The 23,649-nt window shown below is 40.4% G+C and overlaps 1 protein-coding gene across 2 annotated transcripts in view; it reads right to left on the bottom strand.

Moving 5' to 3' along the window:
• Positions 1–23,097, bottom strand: part of ADAMTS18 (ADAM metallopeptidase with thrombospondin type 1 motif 18) — a 79,991-nt gene extending 56,894 nt beyond the window's left edge. Inside the window, exons 1-3 of one of the 2 annotated variants that reach the window (XM_040615628.1) lie at positions 22,724–23,097; positions 22,483–22,561; positions 20,319–20,635 (exon numbers count right to left, since the gene is read on the bottom strand). In XM_040615628.1, the coding sequence (XP_040471562.1) occupies positions 20,319–20,635; positions 22,483–22,561; positions 22,724–22,825 (498 nt within the window). In that variant the 5' untranslated portion in view covers positions 22,826–23,097. Of the gene's footprint in view, positions 1–20,318; positions 20,636–22,482; positions 22,562–22,719 lie in introns of both variants that reach the window. The other variant, XM_040615629.1, reaches the window with a different exon arrangement.
• Between the last annotated feature and the right edge of the window lie 552 nt (positions 23,098–23,649).

The following is a 23,649-nucleotide window of genomic DNA, read 5'->3' as shown; positions in this document are numbered from 1 at the left end:
GTACAGAAATGACCTCATGACCTTCAGTCTGCGCTCAGCCCTCCATTCATTCTGCACATACTCCAGGGCAGCTGGCGGCAAGCCAGCTCAAACTAGAAACAATGTAGCTGCTAAGAGACCAGGTTATTAGCTCAGGCACAGTGTAACATTTATGTGTCTCTACATGGTATTTTGGAGCATTTAGTTCATGACCAGCAGCTTGGAGAACAGCGACTGATTTCAGCCCCATTTCAAATGCATACTCAGAGAACATCATGTGGAGATGGCAGTCCCCTCTGCAAACACCAGCAGCCTGACACAAAATCTGGTCAAGACAGCAGGAAAAGTGCCAGCTGTTCAGAATGGGGTTTGGGTCAAGCCTTGAAAACGGGGTAGAGACATAGTTTTCTCACACATGCTAAGGAAACCCAGGTAGAATAAAGTCCTGGTAAGTTTGCCAACATTCATCATATGGCTTCCTCTTTCCTCCAGAGCAAGGATATTCAACCAATACTAGTACAAGGTTGTCCAAAGCAATCCTGTATCGTGCAAGCAGTTTAAATAAATTATTGTTTCTTTAGAGAACGTGTAATGAAGTAGACTCACCTCTTGAGATGGGTTAAGCTGGTAGTCTGAAAAATACGTGAGACTATAACCTTACTACAGTCATAAGAAAAACTGCTTCCAAGAATTATAGCCAGCTGAACAGCCCAGCCTGACCTGGAATTGTACATACCTGTTATCACTAACTGACTTTTTTGAGAGATGGGTTATTGAGCACCTCTCAGGTTAGGGTCAAAATGTCAATGCTCTGGAAAATATAATCAAAATGAGCAAATTAAGATGTGAAATTAGGTAGAAAAAATGACAAGCAACATATCTGGCAAAGCAGAAAGAAGGAGCCAAATTGCAGAAAGTGTTGCTGAGGTGAAAGATATCTTTACCCTTGGGAAGCATCATGAGCAAACAGCCAAACCAATGGCAGTAAATCATGGTAATTAAAGAAGTTCATTCCCTCTTCGCTATGACCTAGAGCTCCTTTTCTGGGTGGTAACTGCAAACGGGACAGCAGCAGCTAACAGAGCTGAGGTGTGTTTTACCTCCAGAAGCTATTTTTGTCCCACTCAGACGGGCACTTCACACAGATGTGCCCACGTTGCTGAAGCACTGGGTAAATGAAACAAGCTTCTGAGACAGTGACAGGGGTACGACCCATGATTATCCAGCAAAAAGTGACAAGGCTGGACCCTAAATCCATATCCATGTCGTTAAATAAATTACTGACTTTTAAAGAGTGTTAAGCACCCAGGAGCTCCCACTGAGCTGAACATTGTCTCTGCAAGCATTTCCAGAGTGCATTTATACCAATTTGGGAAAGAAAATGTTCTGGGAAACTAGTGAGAATGGACTCTCATGAGGCTTCCAATAATACACATGTATTATTGAAGTCAGAAATCCCACGAGTAAAACTCGGAGCATGTTCATTTTTGATCCTATCCCAAACCAGGCAGCACAAAGGCATGCGAACACACTAAATGAAAGAAAGAATTTTAGTTAACTAAACTTTTCCCTAGCTTTTATGTTTGCCAAACTTTTCTGAAGAATGGGTGAATTTGTATCAAGTCTGTACGTGGGCAGTTACTGACGACTACCCTGGAGTCAGGGAAGTACAAACGTAATGTTTTATTGGACTGGGTCCTTGGCTGATTAGAGTAACCTCAGCAGATCTTTACTGATTTTCACCAGATTGGAATATCTGGCTTTGTACCACAGCAAATGTTTAGGTTAAATTAATGGCCTTTATACACACTAAAATATTTTTATTGTGAAAGAAGCATTAGCATCACTAATTGTTGCCTATTCTGACTTGAGAATTGTACAGCAGATCACATTTTTCTTTAGATTCTAAGTGACTCACAAAAATAACTCAATTTCTTCCATTTTCTAACATAAGATAGATTTCTTGCAAATGTAAAATGTTAAAGAGTTCGTAACAATATAGCATTTTATTATCTGAGGATCTGACAGAAGGAGAGTACGATGTTTAAATTGCCCGTCTGAGTTAGTCATGAAAGACTACTCTGTTTAGTTACTCAAAAGAAGTGCTATGCAGAACATTCAGCAATTATTAAAACAAGGTAACAAAATTACATGTCTTTAATTATTCCTATATGAACAAAGACAGTGTTATCTCTGAATACTGCCTTTGTATTTCTGCAGTTGACTGAACTTGTTTAAAACATCTTTATGCAACCCTCTGTCAACATATGGTAAATAAGGAAATTTTCTTATTTGTTCCTCCAGTTAAGGTAAATGAACCAGTCACACTGGTATTTAAATGTATTAGATTGGTATTTATAGCAGGGTAATGAGATATGCTAGAACCAACACAAATTTGATTGCTTTGCCACAGATTAAATACTTGCTTGTCAGTACGTGAGCGCCCTCATTTTTCATGGGTTTTTTTGTTTGTTTGTTTGGGTTTGTTTTTTTTTTAACAGAAGTAGGTATGATAAATGAACAGAAGAAAAACACTAATGTAAACTTACAGCATTATGACACTAACCATACACTAATAATATTTAAGTGCCCAAAGTCAACCAAGTTGCACTCAAGATCACTTCATTAATGATTTCATCAATATGGCTCTTTGGCTTGCTATAATGGTTCTGGAAAGCAATTAGCTAAAACCAACAGCTTGAATTTAAGCTTGGTAACTGTACAAGCACTTGGGTATGGCCTGTTTAAGCAAATCCCTGCAACTGTAAGATAAAATCATGATACTTTATTACTTATGACAGTTCTGAAATCCATCGCAAAGTAAACAGGAAACTGCAGGATTGTTTTATGAATGCATCTATGCTTCACTTTTCCTGTCTTCCAGTTGATTAGTTACTTGTGGTACACCAAGAATAACAGAACAAGTGACTTCAGAAGGTAGCTTAGTTAGTCCCCTAATCTAGCATCCCATGTAACTGAGTGCACGGTTTAAGAGAATCCTTAAAGCGTGAGAAGAGGTGAACCTTTCTGGCAATTTTGAAGCGTAGAAAACGCAGCCCTCTCTGTTCTCTCGTTCTATGTAACAGCACAAAACAAAAGCACCATTTATGTTCCTCTTAAATCTCTGAAATGTGACTTCAGGATGCCTAGATCTTTAACAGACCTTTGGACAGGGCAGAATTTCACCCTAAGGATGATTTCCTATGAATTATTCATGCTGCTCAAAGGATTAGGTGCAATGAAAACGTTCTGGCAAGATTCTCCTCCTCATTTGTGTACAGCTAATTGATTTTATGTGGATGAAATTCAGATGTACTAATATTGTGGGGAAAGTACATGCCTCCTTAACGAATCTTCTGCTCCTATAGTTGTGATAAGGGCAAACCCAGGAAGATTAAGGCATAGTGACACAGAAAATGAACAGCTTAAAAAAAAAAAAAAAGAAAAGAGAACTGATGATAGATAACTAAAATCAGTACTTGGAAATTCTTTTCCATAGGTACTTAGCATTAACAGATGCTTGCTTGAGTGTTTCTGATCAGGAACATTCCTCCCTATCAGACACACAACTCCAAACATTAAAAGTCATGAATCAGGCCTTGCAGGAAACAACACTATAAATTGAGATTTTTTTTAAAATAATGCCAAAAGACTTTGGTGTTTTATTTTCTTTCTGATTTCTTGAACCATTTTCAAATGAGTTTTTAAGAAGTTTTTTACCTTTTATCAAACTTGTGGTGTTTTTTTAGTGAAAACAGCTTGTCCTGTGATGATGGGACTTTGGCAGCTGGACCTTTCAGAAAAACATTTCATATCATGAGTAAGAGCGGCAGATAAGTGTGAAAGACTCCTGTTCCTTACAAGATACCCTGATGAAGTTGCAGCCATGAGAGAGAGCGACTTACCTAATGCACTTGGACACCGCATAGGGCTAGCCGATGGTAGACCCTTCACTCTGATCAGAGGTCTTGGCTTCAGAGTCACTTACATGGACTGCATCAAAGCCCCTGAGCAAATGGTCTAGGCAGTGGCAGTTCACTATCCATACCCACTTTTCCCCAGCAAAGATCCCTCCAGCTTCACCCTGGCAGAGCTGATGCAAATGAATTTGAAGGGGGCAGAAGATCTGAGCCTGTCTGACCTGGGATAATTTGCATTCAAACAAAATAAATCCAGCTCAATTCCCATAGCAATTTTACTTTGCTATGAATAGCTCAGGCAGCTCCAATAACGAGGAGCTCAGGTTACATCTGATTGCCAGCTGTATTGCTTACTAAGAAGTTAGGTCAGTGGTTCCCAACCTTTTAATTTTCCTTGTTGCAGTATACATTGCTATGGATTAGTTACATGAGAGAGTGGTCACAAGGAACTCTGTAGGGAGCAAAGTATCAGCTTTGCTGATATTCCACATACACAGACATATACATATGTTGAAATATCTATGTGGGAAGGAGAAAGGTTGGTGAACAAAAGAGCTTAGGCCTTTAAGGGAATGGAAAACAAGAAGTAAAGATGGCCCAAGAGTAAGATTGTCAAGCTGGCGTCTGGGTTATCTGGATTAAACTCCCGGTTCTTCAGCAAGTCAGCTTCTCTGTGCCTTGTTTCTCAGTTTTATAAGCAGGATTTTGTAATTAACCCATTAAATGCTCAAGAGAGACTTGTGAAGGCTCACATTTGATCCTAGTTGGGCTGTTCTATTAAAATGCCTCTATCTTCCTCACTATAAGCTGCAGCCTGGCCTTCAGGATGTCACTCAGTAGCTTGAGCTGCAATCAGGTGACCCGTTGCACTACGCACAGAAGGTGGCAGGATAGCTAGGTATGTGCCACCTGGCAGGGATCCATGCCAGAAAGTGTCCTGTTCAAAGACACATTCCGCAAATAGGGCTCTGCCCATTATCTGTCCCTTGGCACATCGTAGGAACAACTATGTTACATGGTATGTGACCCAGAAATATGCAGTCATGTTTACTGGAGTCTGAGAAGGTTGATAAGTTTGCTCATAACTAGGAATTCCCTTGCTATAATGCTTTCTGGTTTTTACATGCCTAAAAGCATAGCTACTTGGCATCACTGTGAAAGGGGGAGGAGGAAATAAATTTCATCTTCTCTTTTGCTGTAATTGCCTCTTCTAAACAGGACAGCAGCCTAGGTGTGTCTGAACCACATTTTTTTTTCCCAGGAAATGGCAATTCAGTAAAACATGGAATGTAATTCATACTATTAAACCTGAAGCACAGGGCAGCAGCGTCGCAAAGATCCACTCAGTTAAAACAAGACCTCATCCTTTTCTCAGTTTTTCAGAACTTTAAGAAACCTGTACAACAGCAACTCGATGTAACATTTAGATAACCATGCAAACTATACAAACATCCTTAGCATCCAGATCTTAGTTAAAAATGGGCATTTGAATAAGTTAGTTATTTGCTAAGATTGGTGTAGTAACTTACGTCTATATTGCATGTCATGAAAAAGCCTCATATTTGTTGGTAGCATTTAAAGCCATGAAACCTTCCTTCAGAATATTATATTGCCAAATATAACACAGGTCCAAAGACTCTTTGCTTTCCTACTTGTAGCCAAATGCTACCAATCAGCAGTGCTCAGACATACTGCATTAATCCTTGCCCTGCTTTAAAACTGCACATTCATTCACACTCGTCTCTCCCACAAGTTGGCCTATGTTTCTATTTTAAGGGAATGATGCACAAAGGTGAGCATGCTGTAACTGCTCTGCTAGTGTTCAGTATGTAACTGTACTGAAATTAAAAGCAGGAAATTTGGGTGGATTTGTCCCAGACTGGAAAAGTTTTTAGTACTATTATAAATGAAAGTTTGATGAGAAGTAATTTTCAGTACCATTTTCTAACTACAGAAATCTCTGTAGTAAAAACCCTGTGATGACATGCAAAAACTACCACAAAAAGGTCCCGATCTGGTATGAAATAAAGCACTATGCCATGACTGTCTTAAAGCGGAAACAGTAATACTATCTTAATATTGGTCCAGATTTTCAGCATAAGTGCAGTAAATCCATTATTCAACCCAATAAATCAATTTACATCTCCTGACATCCTGTCTACTGACAGGGTCAAGGTACAACGTACAAGTCTAAACCAGTATGTGGACACAACATTTTCCAAGTATTCAGATCCATGTTTGACTTGTACTTACTGAGTAGGCCTGCAGAACTAAACTGGTCATGAAAGGTTACACTCATTTTGCATAAGGAGACTTTAGTATAAGCCTGTCAATTATGTGACACTTTAGCAGGAAAGAGTCTTAAGAAAAGTATGAAAGATGGTGTGGGAGCAGTCTCTTACATCTTTTCACTGAAGAAGTCAGTTGTATTACACACCTCTGAGAATCAGAAATAAGAACAGAGGACAAAGCAGCAGCTGAGGAGAGGACGTAAAGGTTCCGATTTCAACAGAGTCCCCCAGGAACTGATCCAAGAAGGGAGAGCTTTGCCAGGTCAGCAAGCACCATTTGCTGTGATTTTCAATAAAGTTAATAGCATTTCTTCATGAAAGCATTTGTACAGTAGAGTGTTTTCAGTGCACTACCTTACATACTAAGCTCTCAAAATATATTTGGTGGAGCACCAAAAACCTAAGTAACACTGTGATGATCTCTGAGATCCCAGGAAATAGGAAAGATAAAGTGACAAAGGGAAGGTTGTGCCTGAAAGCAACATTTTCTTCTATGAGATAGTATTTATATTAAATTGGTCCAAGAAATCTAGAAATGTATCACCACAGATGCTGCCATTATGTTGAACACTATAGGCCTTCTTATTGAAATAAAAATGCAGTAAAGTCAAGGAACATACAATTACATGGAATTTGTTGGCTGCCCATCACACTGCAGTTATAAAAGGATAATAAAAAAAAAATAGCAGGAGTTTTAGGAGACAAAATTTCCTAAGCAGCCTGACCTACTTTCTGCAATGAATCTACTGAGCAGTACGTTAAGCAAAGGTCAGGTTAAGCACAGGTTAAGAAAAAAGCCCCAAGAAGAGGAATGTGCTGTCAGGGTCACAGAGGCTCTGGGACATCAGGAAAATGTGTGAGTTACAGACACTTCAGTCTCATAGGTAGTTCCTAGTCCCAGGGCCTGAGTGTGCGCTCTGCTGCATCCTGACACTACAGAAAACGAGACCTGAGTTTGCTCCATGCCACACTGCAGCCAGCCGCTGCTCTCTGTGGACTCCAGGCATAACCCAAGTTCAAAGACACATTCCTTTAATAAGTGCTGCACAGCTTAGCTGCTGTAGCATCATAAGCCCTTACTTAGAAATCAGGATACCCTTTGTGTGCTGAGAAGTGCTCAATGAGTCAAATAAGTAGTGCATCAAACCACACCAGCTCCCATATACAAGAGATAATTTTTCTATTTTCATAGGCAAGGATTAGAAAAGTGAACGTGAAAAGTGAAAAACATGGTCCTTCCACTCCGAGTCTTTCTGAAGCTCCATGTCACTCGCAGAGCCACTGATTTATCATTCTCAGATTCTAACTTCTCTGCTAGACCCTGTCCTCAAGCCCCTATCCCTCACATTCGTGTATCCCTGACTTTTCCACGAAACAATCTGGCTGCTCAGTAGCCACTAAAGGGGCACTGCCTGCCAAAAGACTACTGGCATGAAGGTAGGCAAGCTCTTTTTGTGCCTACATCTTCCTACATAAGATTATATACGCTTCCAGGAGTTAAAGTGCAATCCTGCCACTTCTCAGTGTGAACGTGCCCAGCTAAATGTGTCATAGCTATGCAATCCATCTGGATCATCAGTCATTTACTCCACCTTTTCTTCTTTCCAGGTGGTAATGTAAAGAAAGGAAAAGCCAGAAGGACCTCTTGTTGTGAAACATTTCCTCTCTTCACAGCGTGTTACACTATACACTCCCACAGCATAAAACCAGCAGTGTTAATGTGCTGTGGAAGTAAATTAGTCACAAATAGCACCATAGGGAACTTAAATATTTTCAATGTATACCGTATAATCAGGAAATGCCCACCCTCTTTAACTATCAGGAACAAAGAAATTGAAAGCTTTGTAATTTTAAACTGCCCATCAGTTGCTATGAATCAATCAAACATCTTGCTGTGGAAAGCTAGCACGCACAAGAATGCTGGTAAGATAAGAGAGCTTTTAAACTACACTCCCCATCCTGTTGGAATAGTTTCAGCACAAGATTCCACATTTAATCACCCCTGTCCAGAGCTTCTCTTTACACACTTCCACTGAACCCCTCAAAAGGATGAGCATAGGACACGTAACTTCCGTAGTTTTTCATGTTATTTGTACTGATTCTCCAAATCTCACCTATCCAAAATGAATTTGATTTTTTAAAGAGTAAATAAATTTTATAAGATAATTTATAGACTTCTAGTGACTAATTCCTTTAACATATATTAACATACAATGACAGAAGTCATGCAAGACTGATATACATCCTCTACATTAACATTTTTTTGCCATAACCCTACATCCATCCACTTACTATAAAAATAAGAGACAAATCACTTCAACCTTCTCTTTAAAATTTAAAATTTAAGTCCCTTCCTGGAAGAAACATGAAGGTGTTAATTTAAATGATAATTACTATTTTGCTAGCGCATAATATAGTTATTGAATGGCAGAAGAGACAACAACTGTAAAGAGCATTGCCTTATGCAACTTTATAGAAATACAAATATATTAATATTTCACAGACAACGGACACTGATTTGCACTGTCCTTTGTAAAATCAAGATTAGAGGACTGGTACCAGTTCAGTGCATTGGTATCCATATGTGTGTATATATAAATTTATCTTCCTTTTCATTGGCAAGTAAAATGCAAAAAGTCAGGTCTAGAGGCTAAGTTTTCATTAAGGGCATGTGGCAGACCCATGGAGGTATTTTGGAGCACATGGGCACCATTCAGAGCAGGCTGACAGTAAGCAGGAAACACAGCCCCACGGGGGAATGCTCTACATCTTCTGTTAAACCACAACCACCCAACAGAGCAGTGGGGCTGTGGAGGTAGAGTAACCTTTGCTATGCACAAATGCCAGTTTGCAGAAGACAGACCTTCATTCTGGGTGAACAACATTTCCATTTTGTTTCTCACATTATGGCATCTTCCTGACTTTCCCAAACTGTAATCTTAAAATGATTAAATACATAATGTGAACAGCCACAACAACAACAACAAATATACTATTCCCTCAGCCCTCAAGCTACTTTAACTAATTTAGTGTTGTGGTGCTATTCTGTGCACCAGAAAGCTAGTTTTCAAGAAACACTTGGAAAATTACAACAAAAATAAACTGCTCATGGCACCCAAAAGTTGAGAACCTGTGAATAGAACCAGTGCAATATTCATGGGCCAAATCAAAGTCTGGCACATTTTTGTTCCCAGCCTCAACTGCCTATGCATCAGTCTCTCTTTCCGATTCAGCTACTGATCCAGATTGTCTTGCCATTGGTATTTCATCTGTCACACAGGCTGACGGAGAAAGCAAGCCTTTCTCACCATACCATTAGTCTGATGTTCAATGCACATGGCACCAACTGTATGCTGTTCTGTCACGGCTCCCACCCGGTATTTGGGTTCATGCATGGTCTTCATTAAGTGAGACCTGCAGGACACACTGTGCTTCAGGCAGTTAAAATGACCACCCAGGACTCTCTGGTAAGCAGAGGAATCACAGAAGTCAGAGGACTCGATTAACTATTTCTATGTAACAGACTACATGTTCTCCGCTCTGCAATTATTCAGCTCTCCTACCAAGAGCAGATGATGAACGAGGTCTTGCCTCCTACAGGTGTCCCCAGGATAACAAGTGATAATATCCTTACAAATTTTTGTAGATCAAAAACTGTGAAGTCCATCTCCTGTCTAACAAGGGAAACAAGCCTCAAAAGCTACTTTCTTCTTTTACTCCCAATATCAGACTTTACTTTATCAGGACTTGATTGGGATTAGGCCAAGTAACCTCTTTACATTTACTCTTGACCTCACATTTTTTGATGGCCATCTTGCTTCATTCACTCCTTCATTGTCATAATACTCTGGCAGCACAGCAGAATGAAAACAGTTGGCATTAGTACACCGAAACGTATCTGGCAGCTGCAGGCACCAGATGCCAAGCACTTCAGTGCGTTTTCTAGCAGTAGTAGCAGCAGCTGGTTCTCTGGGAAACTGCCTGAACTCCTGCCTCATTTCACTCCTGGCTGTTACTAGTCCAAGTGGTCCATAAGAACAGCATAGGGTCAGTCTGCAGATGGGTTTCTTTGCCCTTCAAGTAGGCTGTTTTCTTCCACCTCACTTCTGATTCAGTGAAATTTGATTATACAGCACCACCTTGGATTACTTACAAGATGTGTTTTGGGGCCTGCCAGTAGCAGCAGACATGCTTCAGTTTCTTGACGAGCCAGTGGTACTCTCCATTTGCAAAATGTCTTTCTAAACGACATAGTAATTGGAGTAATGTTTCCCAAAGAAATGGTGTGCCTCTTGACTCAAAGGCCAAGATGATGCAGGGAGGAAGAAAAGGCTCCTGAGGCCAGGTTCTGATCTAAAGCAGCCAGCATAAAACTTTTTATTCACTACGAGCTTTAGATGAAGCCCATGAATCAGCAAATACCTGTTAATGAGAGTGGAAGATATTGTGCTGCACAAATCAGTAGACATCAGCTGCTCACTTCAGTCTCAGCCTGCAAATTGTCCTTTTTCCACCCCTTTGCTCAAGCTTTTGCCGCTAGAGGCAAGATAACTATCTGATCATCAGTACATGATGCTGGGAGTGGGAAAAAAAAATACCCATATGGCCTTCAGCATGGCTTGTAGCATGAAGAGAAGCCAGCAAACCAGGAAAAAATACTGGAGGCTGGAGATACTACTGTAGTAGGCTGGTCTCTACAGTGATTTCACAGCCATCTATTGCAAACAATGTAACATAGAGCAGAATATAACAAATGATCCTTTGTTAGACAAAGTAGCAAAAAAAAGTGCAAAAGTGACAGAAGCATTTTACTTGGCCCTACTGTAATCATTCACAGTGGGCTGCAAAAAATTCACCTCAGCCCTAGCCCAAGATTGGTATTTAAACATCTAATTTATACTTGTATTCAACAAAACAAATAGCATGACTTTTGTCAAGTGTTAGCAGGAAATGAAACTGGGTAGCCAGAGTTTTAGAACAGTTTAGACTTTCTTCTCCAATACTGTGTCATAGCACTTACACTTATCCCTTACCATGACCAGCTTACACCTCAATTACAATATTAACTTGAAATATTTCTTGAGGTTTAGTCTAGCCTAATAGACTTAACTGTTTTGATGACTTCTTCCTAAAAAAAGAACGCATGTGGCATAAGACAAGCCTGCTCAAGATAGAATTATTTTAAAATGCTCACTCTTTTTACTGAAGTGCAATAATTTGCATAAAGAAAAAGCAAATCTGTTTTTAATTTCAAGATTTAAAAAACCTAATTATATTCTGGTGTTATATAAATTCTATATCTCATGGCACAGAAACTGCAGATCTGAAGAGTAATCTACGTTTCATTATTTTGTGTATTCTGCCACAGAATATAGTATTACATTCTTAAATTAGTTGGAAGTCACACTGTGCTGCAGAGTATAAAAACAAAAGTGAGGGCTCAAGCTAGGTCAAGCATATTTTGCATAGGTCCATTAAAAATCTCATATCATTAATATTAATAAAGATGTTGAGACACAAAAGTCCTTCAATTAACATATATTAGGCAGGCAGGCACAAGTATTCAAGTGATCCCACTGTGAACAGCAAGAATCCAGTCCTCAAAGAATAAAGCCATGAGTGCACTGTGTACATAGTGAAGCAGCTAGAAATGGTAATGCCACAGAAGAGTGAAAAGGCAATGCCCTATTGTCTGTGCAAGTAAATATCACTTTATTGCCTCAGCTTCCTCTTCTGTTAAGCAAGTTTGTGCTGGGCCTTGTTATTCCAGCAAGAATAACTTCAAGACCTATTATCTTTGTCATCAAACTTTTTACTTTTGCTATTTTTTGGCAGGAACTAGCTGGGCAGCCATACGCAAGATTCAGGAAAAGGCTTTCATCTGACTACACAACTTGTTTGCAGATTTCCCTAGCTTATGAACCAACATTGTAAAAAAGAAATTAACTTGCATGTTCCAGAAATTACTCTGGACAATAATGGTTCCCACGGTACTGAGCTTCAACCATCAAGACTCATTCACTTGCATATGACCTGATTATTTGACATTTCTTCACCCTCATTCTTAGTGACTTCCGAGCATGATAAACAGTAAAAGGTTACCGATGTCAGCCTATTATGAGCCAGGATGCTGTTCTCATCTAACACACAGTAAAGCCACTACTGACGCTTAATTAATACATGTTTGTAAATTGTGCTGAGCTGCAAGGCATTATGATTTCAGGTTTCTTCTGTAAATGTTTACCTTGAAGCTTTAGTCAATGCCATACTGTCTGAACCAAGGATAAGTTCTGCTTCCATCAGCTATTCACATAGCTGGTCAAATCACTGTCAGAGCAAATCAATGGGAAATTCCTTTAGCATACTGTAATTTATGGTAGACCTGCAGCAACAGAACTGGGATTAAAACAGGATAAGAAAAGGCAAGAAAGAACCAACATTTCTGCTCCCAGTGACATGATCAAAAAGACAGAGGAAAACCTTGTTTGTAATGTAATTATCCATTAAAGTTCAATTCAGATACCATTTAAGGACTATTCAGAGCCTTCCTAACACCAAATCACTGGGTTTTAGAAAAAAAGATATCGAAGTCCAAGTTTCAGCTGATAAAACTCACTGCAGCTCCATTGCTACCTCTCACTGCAGTGATAACTAAGTTTAACCCCTGTCCTGCCAGCTCACTGTGAGAAGGCCATTACAAAGTGAGGCACATAGAGCTAACAGCTTTTGTATTTGGTCAGGAGTCAAGTCAGAGGGAACAATTCTGATGACCAAAAAGGCTACTGACTTTAGTGGGGGTGGGGCTGCTGTCAGGTTATCACTTGACATTGCAGCTTCCAAAAAGCGAAAGCAGGTATTTTCTAGGAAATTCCTAGACAGCTATACATCTATTAGCCAACAACATTACTGATGCTCAGGAGGGAATGAAATCAGATACAGATAGCTCTAAAACTGTCTTAGAGAATTGACTAATACATTATTGGCATCACAGCTCTTGATGGCTTTGTCTAGCATGGTCCCAGCTTTTATCTTGCCCCCATCCATGGATGGCAAATTTCAAAACCACAGACAGTTGACTGAAAACAGTCTTCAGACCTCCACCCTTTTCTCACTGTTTGTAGTACTGGACAGCAGTCCCAGTGATCAATCTACCATCTCTTTCGAAGAGTATGGGACATGCCGTGCATCAGAAACACAAACCCTTCCCTAAACAGTTGCAAATTAGAAAACATTATCATCTTAAATATCTTGTAGACTTAAACACAGCTGTGACACACAAAAACAGTAGGTGCCAAAGTGACTGAGGGACTTACAGAGCTGGTAACAAACTCCCAGTGATGATTCAGACCAGTTGTAACTGGGCAGCCTTTGTTGAAACAAAGTTCCCAACCAAGTACAAGTGTGCAAATCACACAGCTGTCATTTATAATCAGAGCACTGGTTTTGCAGAGAGGCTAAGGAGGGAGTAAGCTTGGCGGGAAAAAAACAACCAAAACAGTTTAAGAACAGTTCTGATACCACTGTTTGCTCAAATTAAGTGGACTGTGCAGCAGGGCCAGGGCACAGCCAAGATACTCCTGTGATTTCCACTCTACAGCTATGTGTCAGGTACAGAGCTCTAGGAGTGGGCTGCTTGAGTTGGATTTGAACTAGTTTCACAGACTGTCATTGTGTTTTGGGTAAATAAAAGCCTTTACACTCCTGGTCTGCAAAGCTAGTATCTTCTTCAAACACCTCTGAAGTGGAGAAAGAAGAGGAAAAAGACAGAAAGAAAATCTTGTCTAGGTTAATTATTAGCGACTAAAAGCTGCTATTAGTTATTAGAATCTGCCTCTAGAAAGAGAAATACTTCAGACGTTCACAGCTGTGCAGAAGAGACTATGTTGCATCTCGGCAGCAGAGATGGTACAGTCCAAATGAAAATAGTGGCGCTTAAAATAAAAATCCTCATTTACATCAAAGGCATCCTGTTATGAAGAGGTCAAGTCTGTGCAGACAGGTCATTCTCTCCTGACCCTTACGAAGGCATCTGACTATAAGCTTCTCTCTTACGGAGTAGGGGAAGTGTGGGAACTAAGCTTTATGGAAAGACTTTGCTACAGCAAGAAAAGTGCTGATGTTTCAAGTATAGAGGGAGTCCACTAATTCCTTTAGAAACCATGATAACACTGCTGCTTAACAAGAAAGGCCAGGATGACCTGCAGATCTATGTACAAATGGATGGCTCTCTGCTTCTGGAGCTACTTTATGGGTGCAAGCAGCGGTGCTTGCAAGAGCCTGAAGTCTGGTTTGAAATAGACAAGCAAACAATTTCCATGCTCTTCCTGCCAGCTAAGCAGGAATGGAACAGGGGAAAATGACAGAGGACCAGCTCCTGTGGGCACTCTTGTAAGCTGTTTGGCATCCACAGCCCACTGTGGTCAGGCTGATGGAGCCGAAGTGCTGTCAGTCACATAGTAATTCCTCCACATATGTTCCAGGTTTTCAATTTTTCAATACAAAACCTGGAGGAAATGCAACCTCTATTACTTTTCCTGTCTGCAGAAGCAGATTATTTCTCCATCATTAATCCTCTTCAATTCCATTTCTCACCCATTCAGGAATCAGTAGGGTCAAAACGCCTGGGATAAAACTGTCTATGTCTTGCAGAGCTAAAGTTGGAGTAAAACATAAAACTTATCAGACAGATATGGAGAAGGGCAATCAATAATCTAATCACACAATTCATCAACAGTCAATTCAATGCCGAGACTAGAAACAGTGTCTTGTATCTGTCTACTAGAATTCAAAATATCTTCAAGAATATGGCTTTTCCTGATTGTCACCTCATTTTCCTGTATTTTCGTTTTATTTTCATTGTTACCATATTATGGCAAAATGTCCATCAAAACAGTGGAAAAAATTATGAACTTGTAAAACACAGTTTGTGTTTTATAAAGAATGGAGATGTAATGGTGTGTGAATATAAAGAAAGTCAAAGAACTCATACACCAGATGCTGTTCATGTTGTGCTGGTATAATGGCAGAAAATGTAGAATTTGTATATTGGCTTGTGGGCAGACCAAAAATAGTTTTGAGAATAAGTCAAATCACCAGTTCTATACTTAGTTTTTCTTCAGGGTCCCAGTGGGCCAAATTTTGTCCTATTTTTACAGCTGTAGGTTTCTAAAGGAACCTCATTGCAAACGGCAATTATTTTGTACTTTTACCAGCAGTCTGGCTTACTGATTTTGATGGGAGTTTGTCTGCATAAGAACCTTGGGATTTGTCTTAACATATTTAATTGGACTTAAAGCGTGAGCTCTAGGAATAAGAGGCTGTTGTTAGCATGAACTTAATGCTAATACAGGGTGCAATTAAATGACTACAAAGAATGGGTATATGAATTGCCTAGCCTGCCTGCCTCTTTGGTGGCCAGACTGCATTAAGAAGATTTAATTTTGTGGCTTCTTTGATACTTTGAGCACAAAGTCCTGCCCTCAGACATGCACACACAACTTCCATTGAATTAATGTACCTCCTGTTTATCTCTCAGTGCTGCATCTAACCCTTTTTCCAGTTGTAGACTCCTCTGACAGCTCAGTGAGTGTAACATGATTCATCCTTCTCTCTTCTTTCTCTTCCCTTGACTAGACACTAACAAACATAACAGAACTTGAGACAAGAGAAAGAGGCCCCTTATAATGAAAGATTCAATCACATCTTACCAAAAACAAAGGAGGGCACTAGCTAGTACATGAAGCTGACTCCACTCTTTTAATTGAGATACATAAATACAAGGGAGAGAATGGCCCGCATCCACCTCTAGCGTAAGCAGGTGCAGCCTCTCAGGCCTCCATGTAGTGTGTTGTTTAGGGCTAAATTTGGCCTGAACAATAAAACTGTGTATCATATAGTTTTAAAGGACCTGAACTGTTCCACTGAACTGTACTCATTTTCTCTCTGACCCACAATACACATGCATGTATCCTCTGTGATGTAATGGTAGAAAGAGTTTCTTTCTGTTGTATGTCTGTTTCTTTCCTCTGGGCACATGTTTTGCACTTACTATATGCCCTCACCTGTCTCCTCCATAAAACAGCAACATCACCCCCACAAATCCTATATAATAGCTTGCTTATTCATTATGTTCACTATTTTCTACGTTGTGTATTGGACTATACTGTAAACTTGTTTGACTTTGTAAGTGAGAGTTCTTGTTCACAAGGGGAATGTGACCTCTCCTAAATGCACAGTTATAAATTACTTTTAAGAATGTCTCTGAAACACAGCTGGACTACTGAGAACTCTGGGGTTCTCTTGTATTTCACCCTGATTTACTGTGTGACTGCAAACACCTCACTTTATACAAGAGTGATTATGTATACATAGACATAACATAAGGAGACAGAAAAGAGACAAAAACTAGCATATAAAGAGAGGCAACACACAGTTTATACACAGACTAGGAAGATAGCAAGCAGTAAGGCTTTTAGAGACAATGTCATCATGAAAGTGTAGTTAAAGATGGTGAATTTATAATAGATCATCCGGTTTTAATGAAGATGACATAGCACAACATGTGGATAAGAATGGGCAAAAGGAATGAGGTAGGTAAACAGATATGGCCATGCTAAGTCCTGAAAACAATTTCTTACTCTAACAGTGGCCAGCACCACCTCCTTCAGAAAAACTTAAAAAACCCAACATTCTGTGGATTTGGCATAGTCTCCCTCCCAATTAGATAGCTAAAGGCAATTATAAGTAAGAACATATTACTAAATAATAGTAGTAGTAAAAACATATAATTAGAATAAGAATCAGCTCAAGTCAGGAGTTTTGGGGGAAAAAATGAATTTGGGAAGAATTAACAGCTTGATTTGGAGAATGCAAGCAGAGGACAAAGCAGCAAGACAAACCAGTGGGCCACATATATCAGTTGGGAGAGCACAAGGGATTGAAGGAAACTCCAAGAAGGCATGCTGGAGTAACAGAAGAGTTCTATTAAAAGTAATAATGAATATATGAGTGAAGAAAGGACTTGAAAATTTTGCATTAATTTCTATTTGGGCCACACTAAGATGATGCCAAAGAGAGAAACTAATTTGTATTTACTAAACATAAATGAACTCATTGAGCCATTGATGTACAAAGTATATCTGTCTTTTGAGATTTTTTGCAAGTCTGAGCACATTGTGTGATGTACAATGTAAACCTGAATTTTAATAAATCTGTCATACTCTGTCAGTAAGTCTGATGCTATTACGCAATGCCTGATAGTGAAACAGACACTTAGGAAGATCTAAACAAGATTTCATGCATAGAAGATAGAAGTTAATTTCATTAAAAAAAAAAAAAAATCACACTTTGTTGCTGCCTAACAGATGCTCCAGAGCAAGTAAAGGATGCTGACTGAAGCAGGAGAGGGCAGAAGACAGAAGAAAGCAAGTTTCCTGTCAAAAATCAAAGTACCTAAACCCTTGGATGATGAAAAGGCAAGAGACAGTACTCATAGCAAACTTATACATTCTCCTAAAATATTAATATAATTAGAGTACTTATTCAGATAAAGAGCATAGATCCAGTTTTGCCTTCTGACACATCAAGAAAATTGTGTTGACTGATGGAAATACTGGGTCTCAAATCAACAAATCAGCACAAAAATGTGGGGCCTTACTGTCAACCAAGCTATTAAAACGTGAGTAAGATACACACATCTCTTAATAGATCTATACCAAAGCAACAAATTCTTGCTCCTTTCCAGTGTTAAGTTAAGGTCATCCTGCCTAACAAACCATTTCATACAGACTCTCTCAAAAGTCTACTCTGCAGGCAATGGCAGATAACAGACAGCTGAATGACTGAATACTCTAGGTCATCCAAAAAATTAGATCAAAGAGTCCCTGTAGTCTATTGAAATGCAATTGCTTCCAAATCACATTGTGGTGTTCCAGGCTTGAAAGAATGGGTCACTGCAGTTTTATTGTAGAGAAGCTATTGCTAATGAAAGGAACAATGGAAAGATTAGTGCTACCAACCATATAGAAGAAACACCACTTTCAGTTTAATTGCAGTGAACAAAGCAAATAGGAAAGAAGGGCAACCAAGTGACAAAAGTAGTTGGTGCAAAGAGGATATAGAAGCTATTCACAAGGTTCTCTTGGTCAGAGCAGAGCGTCCAGACTTAACATATGATTACTGAATTTGGATCACAGTAAAAAATGACATAGTTGTCATTACAGACAGCTGACGACACACTTTTAAGAAGGCAGCCTTGCAAACTCAAAGACTAAGAATCCTATTGATAACTTGCCTGGGCTTCATTAGGTGCACGGAAAATAATAAATGGATACAGAGAAAGGAACAATTATACTTTATTTGTGATACCTACCCTGCAGGAGATAATTATAAGTAAAAGTTTTCTTCATTTATCAGTTTAAAATAACAAATTAAAGTGAAATCTATTGAACCTTGGAACTCCTTAAAGGAAGACAGAGATTCTAATTGGTGATAATCTAAGTACTGCCATAATTAATTTGTTCATGCCACAATACTTACTCTCTTTTGATCAGTTTCTGGATCTTTTCTAAGTGAAGCTTACCAGTCATAACAATCTCTATGTCGAGACAGTGGTAAAAGATCCATTTCAGTCTCAGTTAAGATCACCACATTGTTTCTCTGTGACCTGAGGCAGACTTGAACCTTCCTTCTCCAGACAAGACTTAACAAGCCCAACTTCACTTAGCTCATAAAGCATGTTAAAAAACAAAACAGGACCAAATGGGGGAGATCACCCAAACTGTAACTGTTGTGTGTAGATAGAGCACTTCTCTTAGAGGAAAAGACAAACACTGCAACAAGTGAAAACAGTTTTTGTTCTGAATAAATATGGTAAAAGCTAGCAGTTGTGAAAATCAAGCATCCACAGCAACAACTAAGCACACCTGATACTAACATTCATCACTACAAACACGGCTCAAAAAACAAAAGCAAGATTCATTTCATGGCACCTGCTCCAAAGTCACATTTGCAACTGTTCAAATGAACTATAAAATACTAATTCCTCTAACTTGCTGAGAAAACAAGTAGACCATTCAAAATATAATCCAGACTACTTCAACCAGTTATCAGTATTCAGCAGCTCTCCCTAATGAACAGTCTTCTCAAGTCACTGATTATAATTTCAAAGGAAACACTGGGTGTCTCAAGTGCTCCTTTTTTGGTCCTGTCACACAGTTTAATAGCCCTTATTGACAAGTGCCTTTGCAAAACAGATTTCTAGAGGGTGACCCAACATATCCTCTGGACCTTAGTCAACCACAAAGCATACAGATAGCTTCATATACCTAACATGTAAATGTCACAGCCTTAATCTACATCCACAGAAGATTGCTGTGCAAGGGCTTAAGCCTAAAGAAACATCAATAACTATTAATTCTGTAGATGATTCTTCTGAATTACATCAGTAAAGACTTCTCTGCTGGCAATAAGCACTATCAAATGTATATTGAAAAAAACCATTTGTGAGTAATAATTTTTTTCATGAACTTGGATGACAGCCATAAAGGGAAAAAATGCAACTATAACATTTAACACATTCATAAGAGATCAACTAATCAAGAATTACAAACCCAAATAAAACTGGAATTGTCAAAGGAAACAAAGGGAAATTGGTTCATAACTCCTGCTGAGCTAGGAAATTCACCCTTTCTTAAAGCAGTTGACAAACCTGGGTATAATATTTTATTCTCACAAGTTTATGGATTGATTTATTTTTTCTTTATTCATAGTAATACACAAAGGCAGGAAGAGAATTTCCTTAAGAGCAAGCAAAAAATGTAGAAACTATCACAAACTATAACAAATGAAAATTGCTATGGGATAATTACTAGGACTACCAGACAGTCTTCTTGGGTTCTTTCCTTGAAAGACTGTGATAAGAAAAATACAAAGGGCATGATGCAGCTCATTGGCTATAACTAAACCTCTTCTGCTAAATGCTACAGTAACTAGCAGCATTACGATAATCACCAAATGGTGAATATCATATGAGTATGTATCCTGGATATTGTATGAATTGCATACCTTCAGCTACTATTCCATGTATGAAAGTATTTTCAATGCTGATTTTTTTTAAAGAAACACTTACCAAGCCTACACATGTAGATATTGCTACTGAAGAGGTGCTATCATTCCTTATAAATCCCTGGTAGAAACACTGCTCAATTTCATGTTCCTGAGAATGTGAGACTCCTTCTTTCCCGAGTACCTGGACAATAAAACTGTTGCTTAAAATGGTCGAAGGTTTAAGTTCTAAGTGAAGTTCCTGTCCAAATGCTGAAAATTTGTAGTGCAAGGAACTCTTTGAACTCTGAGTTGATCTCTTTCTCCTAGTACTGTGCAAAACATCATGTGAAATGTACGATCCACTGGAATCCACTTTGACAGGTGTCACAAATACATAATCTGTAACGATAAAAAGTTAGCCATCAGCTCTTGTATCCAACAAATAAGGTAAGCGTCATTCTAACATGGTAAGCATCAGGCTTTCACTATGGCAGGAACAATTTCCTCATTCAGGGAATGGCCCGAAAGCTCCGCAGGCTATGTGTGTATAGTCTTACCCCTGTAAGTCACACAGGCTCTCAAACTGTGTTTGTTTCCTTTCTGCCCCACTGAGAGGTGCAGACTAACTAGCATAGCTGCGAACATTCCCACAATCGCTCTTCTGAAGACATTTGTCATCACCAGCAGATCTGTAGATTTTTCCCCTCCCCCTGTATTAATTGCTGTCAAATGTGAAGGCCACTCTGGTTTGAGAGGTTTTTTTGCTTCCCTAAGAATCAGCAAATATTACATCACTGTAGGGGTAACCATGACTGAGACTTTGTAGAACTGTACCACTTGCTCAAATGGATTAAAGGATTAATTTATTAATGCCTTAACTGAGTGAGACCTCATCTCTTTGTAGTGACTTGATTAGACCGGGTTTCAAATTGTAACTGACCTTCAGCAGAAAGAGATTACATCCTACCTAATAACCTTTTGTCAGCCATTGCTAATTGCATGTCAAAGAAGTTTACTGTTTTGGACAAAGTATGTGAAAAATTACGAAACTATTTGTGAGAAGGCCAAGATCTACTCATAACCACCTAAGAAAGGAAAAAGATACAGGCCACGATTCAGCTGGTTGTATAAGCAGGTGCCTAGCTTAAAGTATATTACCATTGTTGTTGATTAACCCATACAGGGATTACTTGTATCCTGGAAGCTGGGTCTGAATTTTACCGTTTGCTGAGGTAGTAACTTTGCACCTATTCCTGGTTACATGAGTAATTATGCTGAATAAACTGCTTCCCAGCCCCATTTAGTGTTTGAGCTGTATTGCTCTATGAATACTTAAAGATGTCTATGTATTTGACAGTAAAAGAATTCATTTATCTTCCTAAATTGAAACACCACCGCTAAAGAAGAAAACCCACTCCTTGTGTTGTAACAGATGTTGCGAAAACTATCAATCTCTTTGCCTGGACAGACTTTATTGGTCACACGTTAAGCCAAAAACATAACCAGTGATAGGTTGTTTTTCCTTAGACAGTGGAAACAATACATCAAGAGCTTTCACTTTCCTCAAGTGGTGTTAATCAACGGCAGAAGCTGAGGACGTTAAGCAGGCTGGTGGCCAAAAAACGCAAGCAGCTGCTGGAGAGAGGGAATCCCCCAGCGAGGAGAGGATAGGGTGCAAGACGGTTTTCCTTTCTGCACCCTGGTGTGGTTCCCTGTTGTACTTTGTTTCCACTCACACCCAATAAAAAGCATACACTGCACTTCAAACTTCCCCAGGTCATCAGCATCTAAGTGTTAGTCTCTGCAACCTGGGAACAAACAGCTCCTGAGCTCTCACTCGGGAGTCTTTTCTCTCCAGGTTTGCTCTCCCTTACCGTGCACTGCACGGCTTCTTCCGCTCTCCCACCCAAATCTTTTCATTACTTTAGTCTCATTGCTTCCATAACAGAAACATGAGGTTTTATTGTTGTGGCTACATACGCATTCATCTTTCTAAACACACACGTAAACGTGGATGTATTTACCATCTCATTCATTTGCTTTGCTATTATTACTGTTCCTTTTAGCTTTTGCATACAGGGCTTAAAAAGTTAATATCTGCCCATAGTTAGCTATTTTACAGCAGCCAATTTGCTTTTACTTTATGTTCCCCAAACACCGTGGCTTCTTCCCTTTAAACACTCAGACCACCAAAAAAAGCATCCATGCAAATGTTCATATACACAGACAGAAAGAGCTATACAAACCATGGTTCAATTCACTGATGCTGTCACTGGTTAAAGTTGCTGCATGAGACATGCAACAGAGGCAGCACAGCTGAAGGGTCTGCAAGAGAAGAGAAAAAAAAAAAAAAGAGAGAGAAAAAAAGGAGTATTGGGCGAGATTTACTTTACAAGGGAAGGCAGAAAGACAAGGCACCAGAAACTGTGCAGTAACCTGGTATGAAAGTACACTAGGTAACTGCAAAAGAAAGTGCTCTCGACCTGCCTTTACAGTGCTTCCAAGCCACAGGAGAGCCGGGAATTGCATGGATCTGCCGCTGAGAATCGCAACAGGTAAAGTCCAGACGACAAGCAGGAGACAGTCCATGTTCCGCCGTGCACCTGGCGTGCTACCTGCTCCCCGAAGCGTGCGGCGGGCGAGCCCGGATCCCCCGCATGGTCACCTGGGCTCTGCCCCGCAGCAGCTCCGGCGGCCGGCTCGCAGCGCCGCGCCCCCGCCGTGCGCGGCGGCGGAGCCCATGGAGCGGCGCCCAGGTGAGCGCGCCCTCGCCGCCGCCGGCGCGCACGCTTTAAGCCGCCGCCACCGCCGCCGCCGCCGCCGCAGGGCAGCGCTGCCTCCGGCGCCGCGTCTCGGCGCGGCCGCCGGCCGGGGGGCGACGCGGAGCGGAGCGGAGCGGGCGGGACCAATGGAGAGGCGGCGGGGCCGGGCCGGGCCGGGGCTGGCGGGCGCAGGCGGGGCAGCACCTGGGAAAGGCGGTGGCGTGCGGCCCCCCGGCCGCGGGGGGAGCAAGGGAGCGGCTGGGCTGAGCCGGGCAGCGCCGGTGCTCGCACACCTGGGGCGATCTGCCGAGATCGGGGGACTCCTCACCGCGGTAGGGGGGGTGCAAAAGTGGGGGGAGGGGGTGACCCACGGGCCTTCATCAGGCGGGCCAGAGTTTCTGTGATGGTGCTGGGAGGAGCAGAGTCCAGCATCAGCCATTCCGCTTCCAAAGCACCATTCACTTGGAGAGAATACACGGTTATTTTCCTTCATCTTTAAAGGTAGCTGTGCGGGACAGCAAGCAAACAAATCAAACGAAGATGAGGATGCCCGAGAAGAAAACACAGCTGTGATAGCCATGGCCAGTTACTAAATATTGCCCGTAAAGGAGCTGTCACACAGTGGCTCACATGTCTTGACCCCAGTGTCGG

The sequence above is a fragment of the Falco naumanni genome, chromosome 15 (genome assembly GCF_017639655.2).
Source record: "Falco naumanni isolate bFalNau1 chromosome 15, bFalNau1.pat, whole genome shotgun sequence".
In the NCBI taxonomy this organism is placed as follows: domain Eukaryota; kingdom Metazoa; phylum Chordata; class Aves; order Falconiformes; family Falconidae; genus Falco; species Falco naumanni.
Note: the sequence above shows the minus strand (reverse complement) of the source record. Positions and strands in the feature narration are given on the sequence as shown.